This window comes from Micromys minutus, assembly GCF_963924665.1.
Source record: "Micromys minutus genome assembly, chromosome: 29".
NCBI lineage: Eukaryota > Metazoa > Chordata > Mammalia > Rodentia > Muridae > Micromys > Micromys minutus.
In genome coordinates this window covers 19,343,384-19,352,889 of record NC_137964.1, presented here as the reverse complement: position 1 = coordinate 19,352,889, position 9,506 = coordinate 19,343,384, and the positions used below count along the sequence as shown (strand labels likewise).

Sequence of the window (9,506 nt, the reverse complement as noted above, 5' to 3'; positions counted from 1 at the left end):
ATTCGGAGTGCTGATTACCGGAGAACAAATTTTTCCGATGCGCAATGACGTCGCAACTGTGCGTGATGGGCGGGGTCTAGAGAGAGCAGCATGGGGTTGAGCCAACCAGCGGGCACCAGGAGAGCCGAAATCCAATGGAGGTGCCCTATGGGCACGCTGGGGGCGGGCCAGGTGCGTAAGACTTTTCGAGAAGACCCGCATAGAGCACGTTGTTCTCGGCCTCTCCCTGAGCTAGGCCAGCCATGGCGGCGGTGAAGACCCTAAATCCTAAGGCCGAGGTGGCCCGAGCGCAGGCAGCGCTGGCGGTGAACATCAGCGCCGCACGGGGCCTGCAGGATGTTCTGAGGACCAACTTGGGGCCTAAAGGCACCATGAAGATGTAAGCGCGGGCTGGCGGGCGGGCAGGCGGGCGGACAGGCCTGGCTGGTCGATGGCCGCAAACTCTAGTCGCTGTCTCCAGGCCTTCGCGCTGGCATTTTCTACAATGTCTGAGTTGCATCCCATCCAAACCACCCGGATTCGCGCCTTTCGGGGTTGCAGGTTGTACCTACTTCCTTTGGAGGAAGGAACCCTTCCTGAACCCAGCCCCAGGGTCCCGAGTTTACTAGGATGTAGGAGTAAAATTCAGATTTAAGTATGCTCTTATTTACTCCCTGTCTTCTCGCCTCTCGTATCCTCTCCTCAAATTATGCCTGCTTTGGAGTCATGTTTCATAGCCTCCTTTTGTCTCCTTTACACTTCTCTTTTGTGGGACTTTTCATTATGTATTTTAGTCGAGATAGGGTCTGACTGGTAAGTTATGGTTTGTCTCGAACTCCCACAGATTCACTTTAAGGGCTTTGTAGAATTCTTACTTGGGTATTATTATTATTATTATTATTGAAAAAAATCACATTCTTGCTCATCAATTTCTGCCCGTTTGACAGGCTTGTATCTGGTGCTGGAGACATCAAACTTACTAAAGATGGCAATGTGCTGCTTCATGAAATGGTAAGAATGCTGTGCTACATTAGAAAATGAAAAAAACTTGACCTGTTCCTTCTGAGGGGGCTAAAATTCTTCATCCTGCCTTTCAAACTGAATTGTAGGAAGTGCTGTAGTGGGTGAGGAACTCTGTAGAGTCTGACTTGTGTTTGGATCCTTGGTTTTTTGTTTTGACCTACTTTGTAGTCTGGGATTTTTTTAAAAAATTGTATAAAAGATTGCTGTGTCTACTTTAGCTAAATCTTACAACACAGCTTTAATCCCGGTACTCAGTCAGATCTCTGGGTTCAAAGCCAGGCAGAGCTACGTATCAATAGTGAGACCTGTCTCAGAAACAGGACGGTGGGAAAGAAAAGCAAAAAATGAGTGCTCATCTTTCTACTCAACTGCAGGAGAAATGAAAACCTCCTTACTTTTGTTTGTTTGAATGAGTCTCCCTGTATCCCTGGCTGCCCTCAAACTCACTGTGGTTACCTGCTTTCTTCCTCCTGAATCCTGGGATTAAAGCTGTGCCAGGATATCTTATAGTTGTTATTTTTGTCCCAGGAATCATATTAAATTGACCCAACTATCCATTTCCTTCACCAGAACTTTCAGGTCCCGAAGTTCAAGTCCCAATAAAGGGAATGACTTGAATATCCAAGTAAAGTACCACGCTGTTTAGTCTTAAGTGGAAGGCTTTGAAAGAAGCCTGTTTTATGTTTTACCCTAGGTAAACATAAGTCATTTAAATAGTTCTTTTTTTTTACCTACAGCAAATTCAACACCCAACGGCCTCTTTGATAGCGAAAGTGGCTACAGCCCAGGATGACATAACTGGCGATGGCACTACATCCAATGTCCTCATCATCGGGGAGCTGCTCAAACAAGCGGACCTCTACATTTCTGAAGTACGCATGATTCATGTTTCTGTGATTGTTTGGTGGGCTGTTGGTGTAAATGGATGGAATGCTAGGTGAGGGAACACCATAGAATGCTCAGGCTGCTTAGCTCAGGGAACCTGTGCCTGTCTGTGACCTGGTCTGAAATGAATGGGAAAAAGTCAACTATATGTAAATTATTACGTATTTATTTTTAATGGGCTAGCCTCAAACTCAAAAGGTCTGCTTGTTACTGTTTGCTATACCCAGCCTACTCTAATTTTTTTAATAATATTTCAAAATGATGTAAATTAGTTTCCGATTACCTGTAGACAGGAGAGGCAAGTTCTTATAACAAAGTGTTAGGAGCCGGTTTTGTGTTTGTGTATTGCACAGTGAACACCCAAGTGTGCTCTGTAGTTCCCTTGGCCTTGACTCTGTGCTAGAGTAAAGTCTGTTCTTTTCCTCTGCATTGAAAGGAGTACTGTGTCCTTTTAAATGTATTCAGAAAGTCAGCACACCACCTTAATTGTAAGTATGAGTGACCTAGGGTGTCCCTTCCAACATTGCTAGACTTAGTGAAATTTAGTGGCATCTTAGTGATGGTGCAGGTTTTGGCAGTGGTTTTATAATAACTGCTTTATAGGGTCTTCATCCCAGAATAATAACTGAAGGTTTTGAAGCTGCAAAGGAAAAGGCACTCCAGTTTTTGGAACAAGTCAAAGTAAGCAAAGAGATGGACAGAGAAACACTCATCGATGTGGCCAGGACCTCTCTGCGGACTAAAGTGCATGCTGAACTTGCAGATGTCTTGACAGAGGTGTGTATTATACATGGTTGGGTGTATGTGGTGCAATGCAAGTAAAAACCTGTTCTGAGCTTTACACACATAGGCTCTTCACAGGGATGCTGTGTGGATGAACAGCTAGGGTTTTCCCTGGGCAGTGATGATCTAATCTGTCTTCTACATGGAAAGATGGACTTGTTAACAGGCCAGATTTAGGAAAGATAATTGGTACTGTTCTAGAAAGTCTCTAGTCTAGGTTTTGCTTCCCGCCCCCAAACAAACACACACATTTAAGGGAACTGGTACTTTAGTATGTGTTGCAGTCCAATCAGGCTGATTGGAACTCATCTGCTAAAAATGTGTCAGTCAGCCTCTGCACATTACATTTATTGATGGTTATCTCATAGGCTGTGGTGGACTCCATTTTGGCTATTAGGAAAAAAGATGAACCCATTGACCTCTTCATGGTTGAGATCATGGAGATGAAGCATAAATCTGAAACTGATACAAGGTAGGTAAGAATGCTTTGAAGTGCTTTCTCCCACTAAGCTGCTCCCCAGTCTTGAGACAAGCTCATATTGGATAGGTTACTGGGTATGGCATTTGCTCTAAGTAGCATGCACTGTGGAAACGAGGGAGGGGTATGAACATGTATTGTTACACTCGAATACAGTGCATAGAAGGAAAAAACTGAGAGATTTGTTTATGTATGAGTGTTCTATTTATATATATCTGCATGCCAAAAGAGGGGGCACCATTACAGGTGGTTGTTGGGGATTGAACTCTGAACCATCTCTCTAGCACTGAAAACATTTCTTAGCACTGTAGCAAAGATTTTTGATTTGATTAGCATGTGTCACTCTCCCATCTGTGCATGTTAAAAGCTGGGATGAATTTGTCTGTTTTATAGCTTAATCAGGGGGCTTGTTTTGGATCATGGGGCACGGCATCCTGATATGAAGAAAAGAGTAGAGAATGCCTACATCCTCACATGCAACGTGTCCTTAGAGTATGAGAAAACGTGAGTATGGGCCCTCCAGGGTTGGGGGGAGTTAACATTCATATTCCCTACTGTGAGGACAGTAATACAAATATGGGGGCTTGGGTTATGTGGAGCCCACTGGTGTGGCACTTGCTAGAATGTGTCTAGCCCCTTAAAAAGCTAAGATAACATGGAAATCATTCCTTTGCCCTTTTTTTTAATAGAGAAGTGAATTCTGGGTTTTTTTACAAGAGTGCAGAAGAGAGGGAGAAACTAGTAAAGGCTGAAAGAAAATTCATTGAAGATAGAGTTAAAAAAATCATAGAACTGAAGAAGAAAGTCTGTGGTGATTCAGATAAAGGATTTGTCGTTATTAATCAAAAGGTAAGAACTTAAAATTATGAATTAGTCTTATTTATTTTTTAAGGTGAAGGCTATTGAAAAATGTTTGTTTTTATTCAGGGGATTGACCCCTTTTCTTTAGATGCCCTTGCAAAAGAAGGTATCGTAGCTCTGCGCAGAGCCAAGAGGAGAAACATGGAAAGGTGAGTGTATACATTCAGGCTTGTGTGTATCACAACATACAAAGTCCAAGGACAGTGTCTCTCCTGCCATGTGAGTCCCAGAGATTGAGCTCAGGTTGGCAGGTCCCCAAATTTACTATTTAGTTTCACTGTATTGTCTGAGCTTGGCAATCCTCAGCCTTCCAAGTTCATGATTACAGATAAGTAACACCATTGCCAGCCATTATTTTAACCATTTTTAGAGTGCAGGGGGCTGGAAGAAATGGTTCTTTTATGGGAAATAATTGTTCTTACAGAGAACCCAAGTTCAGTTTCCAGCACCCAAATGATGGTTCACAACCACTTGCAGCTCTAGTTTCTGGGGCTCAGAAGCTGCTCCCCCCCCATCTCTTATATGCTCACAGAAAACGTACAAAGTAGGATTCATTGGCATTCACTATGGCCCCCACTGGTTATTTGTCACCACACTTTTGTTTTCCTTCCCCTAGCCTTTGATACCATCTAAACGTGGACTGAAGATATTTGTCTTTTTCCGTGTCTTTAAATTTTTTATTATGATTTTATCTTTAAGACAGTCCCAGGTGGCCTCAGAATCAAAAGAGATTTGTCTGTCTACCTCTGCCATCTGAGTGCTTGGGTTAGAAACATGTGCCACCATGCCATCTGTATTTTTCATGGTTATGGGCATTCAGTGTTCGTGAAGGTCAGTTTAGGAACCTCTAGAAATTGGAGTTAGCAATGTTCAGCCAACACGTAGGTTTTTTCATGAATTGGCCTTGGCAGAGAGGTTTAAATTGAGATTTAATGGGTCATTTACTCACCTGGTCATGGTGAATGTGAAGGGGACGGCTTTAATCATGCAGTTCTGAGAATCTCTTGCTAAAAATGTTCTTGAACCTGATCACCATGGCTTACTGTAATTTCCCTAATGTGTTTCATTTTCAGGCTGACACTTGCTTGTGGTGGGATAGCTCTGAATTCCTTTGATGACCTAAATCCTGACTGTTTGGGACATGCAGGGCTTGTCTATGAGTATACACTGGTAAGTGTTTTCTTTCTAAGACAAATAGTATTTTATCAGTGGTCAAGTAGGAAACTTTAAATTCAAAATTAGGATTCTTAATAATTTCATGGGTTTTGATTAGTTAGTTAGTGTTCAGTTTGAGACAGGGTCTTTATACTGCATGTGCTAGCCTAAAACTAACTCACTGTGTAGAGTCTTTGAGTTGAATCGAGGTTACTTGTAGGAACATGGGTGGTGGGTTATTCACTGGACATGGTCAACTTATAGTTACTACACCATTTTAAAAATGGGTTCCTCATACATTTTGGTATGTTTATACATTTCTTTTGCATCTTGAATTGTTGTCCCCCCAGCTTTTCTTTAATGAGATGATGGTGGTTTCCTATTATACTTCTGACTTCACATACACCCCTCCTGATTCTCTTCTGCATAATGCTTTTTGTATTTGTTGGGTTTAAGACAGGGTGTTAACTGTGTAGCCCTGGAACCCAAGAGTCCCACCTGCCTCTGGCCTTCCAAGTCATGGGGTTAGAGGTATGTACCATCAATGACTGTGGGTAACCTGTTTTTGACAATAATTTCTCTGCTACACAGGGTGAGGAGAAGTTCACCTTTATTGAGAAGTGTAACAATCCCCGTTCTGTCACTTTACTGGTTAAAGGACCAAATAAGCACACACTGACTCAAATCAAGGATGCAATAAGAGATGGCTTGAGGGCTGTCAAAAATGCTATTGATGATGGTAAGAAGCACTCAGTATTTGAGTTGTGTTCTTGTTGCTAGTCTATAAGGCATGGCTGAATACTGTGTTCTTTAGTCAGTAATTTACACAGCCAGACACCATGCAAAAGTAAAGTCTTCTTTTAAGATGGCTGATATGCTATATTTTTATGGTATATCATTATTAAAAGTGAGTACAAATAAGTGGCTACGGCTGGTGGTTCCTGAGCTACTGATCACTGCTTATGATAAGGTTGGGCCTCTGCCATTGGCTGTTGATTGCTTGTACTGTTCAAAATTTAAGTCTGCGTTGGGGGTATTGTCTGTTGGTGCAGCACCTGCCTGACGTGACATCTGAGACCTGTATCTCCATCTCTATTACTGCAAAAACAGGTCCACTGTGTATATGTAGATGATTTTATATTTATATATGTAATTAGTCACAAGCATAGCAAGTTCATAAGTTAATTGCCTAATATCTCACCTTAAAATGAGTTCTAAACTATTAGGGGGTTTTTGTTTTATTTTGTATTTGGTTGGTTTTTTATCTTTCTCTGAAACTTAGCATTTTCTCCTTACCGTGCCCGACAGGCTGTGTTGTCCCGGGGGCAGGTGCTGTGGAAGTGGCACTGGCAGAAGCTCTGATTAAATACAAGCCCAGTGTGAAGGGCAGGGCTCAGCTTGGAGTCCAGGCATTTGCAGACGCCTTGCTCATCATTCCCAAGGTTTGAATACTTAAGTCTTAGTTTTGCTGTCAGCCTGTAGCTATCTATGGTTGGTTGTAAATGTTAGTTCCTACAGTAGAAAACTAGCCAGTTGTGGGGACACGTATCTATTAATCCTAGCATTTGTAAGGTTTCATTTGTAGCAGATTTCAGCCAGCCTGGTGTACATAGCAAATTTCTTGCCAGCCAAAGGCAAGACAATAAATACTTCTTCAGCCCTGCGTGGGTACAATTTAAAATACCCACCCCACCACAGCCTGGCACAGGCAAGCAGAAAGTCTGCAGCTATACAGGAGAGAAAAAGAGGAAACCAGCATGGAGGTCAGACACAAATTAGGGACCATGTGGCAGGAAGGGAGGTTTAGTGGACAGGTTAACATAGCTGCATGGCATCAGCCCAGTAAACCACTGCCTAGATTAGTTGTTATCCGTCTCTGTTGGGTACTCATTAAAGGTTAGGGTTTATACCCAGTGCTTTGGGTGTATTAGAGAGTTAGTCTACTGCACCTCCGCCTGTTTTTCGGAAGAGAACAGGAATAATGGTCTATCTTCAGTCAAAACATGCAACCCCACACCTGTTTGTTTAGTAGGGACAAGAATGGGTATGCTTTAGTGCATGTGTGGTCAGAAGACAGCTTCTAGGAAACTTTTTAAAACTGAAAACACCATTCATTTATTCTGACTTAACCCTCAATTCTCAGAGTGTCTTTTCAAAAATTAAATTTTTTCTCTAGGTTCTTGCGCAGAACTCTGGTTTTGATCTTCAGGAAACATTAGTTAAAGTTCAAGCTGAACATTCAGAATCTGGTCAGCTTGTAGGTGTGGATCTGAACACAGGTAAGAATACTGCAACTTATTCCTGGGGTAAAGGTAGTTACCGTGAAGCTGGGGAGGGGAAGGTGGATGGCAGGAGGATCTTGGTACCAGTGCTGTGCATAAAGCAGAACGCCTTATGTCAGTAACTTAATAGAAGACATTTGAGAATAAGGGAAGGTAAAAACCTATGTGATGTGAGTCAACAGCAGTGTGTCCCGAACAGAGTGTGCAAATGTTTGGTAAGCAGTTAGCACTTCTTGACTGTAAGTCATTGCTAAGGAGATCAGCCACACATCAGTCATGTTCTGGATAGGAGCAGTAATTGAAGGACTCTTGGTTACTAATGGATGAGTGAGTGGTCAGAGATCAGCCGCCATTCTGTTCCTTTGTATTTAAAGACCTTGGGGCTGACACATGGTGCAGCTTGTGATCCCAGGAGAGGCGAGGCAGCAGGACTGCAGCCTGGATGTTGTCTTGGGCTGTATAGTATAGTAAACGCTGCCAAAAAATCAAAGGTCTCAATTGGCCAGTGTTTTCTGTCTTAGAATTGGTAGGGTTTATAAAATAGAATGTGTTTTCTTGATAAAAGCCTTTGGTGCTCTGGTTATTTACAGGTGAGCCGATGGTGGCGGCAGAAATGGGTGTGTGGGACAACTACTGTGTGAAGAAGCAGCTGCTTCATTCCTGGTGAGTTTGAACTCAGAATGGTTCACGGTCAAACAGTGATTTGGGTTGAAGTCTGAACTGTTCTCTTTCTCTCCCTTTCAGTACTGTGATCGCCACCAACATTCTCCTGGTTGACGAGATCATGAGAGCTGGGATGTCCTCTCTGAAGGGTTGAAGTCTGCCTGTGATGCTGCAGAATGTTGGGGGGAATGGTTATTTTTGTCCAAGCTTCAAGTGATTTGGAAAAGAATTTTCTCTTACTGATTGGAGAAAAGGAACAGGACATTTGGCACCTATTTAAATTATAATACTGTAAAATTTTGTTTCATTTTTCCATTGAGTGTCTGAACACACTCAGAGCAGGTCTTTTTAAACCCACTGAACAAGATGTTTTAGCTACAGTGATATATAAGATAAGCATGTTGTCTACCTTGTTCCTGAAGTGTTCTTTGAGATTTTGTAATGGTTTTCTCCTAAATAAGGCATGGTGGTGCGTGCCTGTAAGCCTAGCACTTTGGAATAAAGTCGGGAAGTTCTACACCAACTCAGGCTACAGGAGATTCCAGCTCAAAAGAATTTTATTAATGGATGTATTTGAAATTATCCAACCAACTCTATTAAACATGTAAGATTCTTGCCAGTGTAAAACACACCTGGGTAATTTATGGGTTTCGTAATATCTCTAATAAATACTTAAGAGTGAATCTGCTGGATCATACACACTTGAAATAACTGCTAAAATTCTTCAAAAAAGGTAATAAAGCCAAGTTACTACGTGGAGGGTCAGAATTATGCAGCCCAATCCCTCCAGACATCATGGGAACACAAGAGGCAACAGCAGAGAGAAAGATGGCTGAAGAATATAGGCTTGGCTTGGCACTTAAGAGGTTGTCAGAGACGCCTCTGCAGAGGTTCTCAGTTCAATTCCCAGCAACCACATGATGGGTCACAACCATCTGCAATGAGCTCTTAATTCCCTCTTCTGGTGTGTCTGAAGACAGCGATAGTGTACTCATACCTAGAATGTGTTTAGAAACAAGGGCTTGGGTGAGACATTCTCTAACTCTGCTTTTCCCTCACTTCTTGGTTTCTATATATTTGCTTTTATGTGTTTGATAATGGGGGGCGGCAAGCAGGAGCTGTCTCAATATCCCACGATGAGTGAAGGAAAAAAGTAAAAGCTGGTTTTGAGTTCAACTGAATAGAGGAAACCATCTGAGTAGAAAGATGGCTCAGCTACTTAAAATACTTGTTCTAACTAGCTGTGGCTGCTGCGTGTTAGGGCTGCACAGGCGTTAACGTTACACAAAAGTGTTCAGAGTGGGAGCAGGATGGGTGTGGGCCTGTGTTAATTCATTTATGGGCGGTCCCTGCAGGCAAGCTCGCAAGGAACCGTCCTGCCATTGGTCATTAAATCG

At 42.5% G+C, this 9,506-nt stretch overlaps 1 protein-coding gene across 1 annotated transcript; it reads left to right on the top strand.

Annotated features, from left to right (window-relative positions):
- The first annotated feature begins 190 nt into the window (after positions 1 to 190).
- CCT6A (chaperonin containing TCP1 subunit 6A) lies at positions 191 to 8,786 on the top strand. The gene is made up of 14 exons (XM_080940653.1): positions 191 to 379; positions 927 to 990; positions 1,740 to 1,874; positions 2,491 to 2,664; positions 3,039 to 3,142; positions 3,542 to 3,652; positions 3,838 to 3,997; positions 4,076 to 4,158; positions 5,083 to 5,179; positions 5,756 to 5,903; positions 6,473 to 6,606; positions 7,341 to 7,443; positions 8,037 to 8,109; positions 8,191 to 8,786. The coding sequence occupies exons 1-14, from the start codon at positions 243 to 245 to the stop codon at positions 8,261 to 8,263; spliced, it is 1,596 nt and encodes a 531-aa protein (XP_080796779.1). The 5' UTR covers positions 191 to 242; the 3' UTR covers positions 8,264 to 8,786.
- The last annotated feature ends 720 nt before the right edge of the window (positions 8,787 to 9,506 follow it).

Excerpts from the sequence above, each read along its gene's own strand:
- CCT6A (XM_080940653.1), top strand. The coding sequence starts at position 243 with ATGGCGGCGGTGAAGACCCTAAATCCTAAGGCCGAGGTGGCCCGAGCG. Across the intron at positions 4,159-5,082 it reads AAGAGGAGAAACATGGAAAG|GCTGACACTTGCTTGTGGTG; the intron begins GTGAGTGTATAC and ends TTTCATTTTCAG. Across the intron at positions 6,607-7,340 it reads CCTTGCTCATCATTCCCAAG|GTTCTTGCGCAGAACTCTGG; the intron begins GTTTGAATACTT and ends TTTTTTCTCTAG.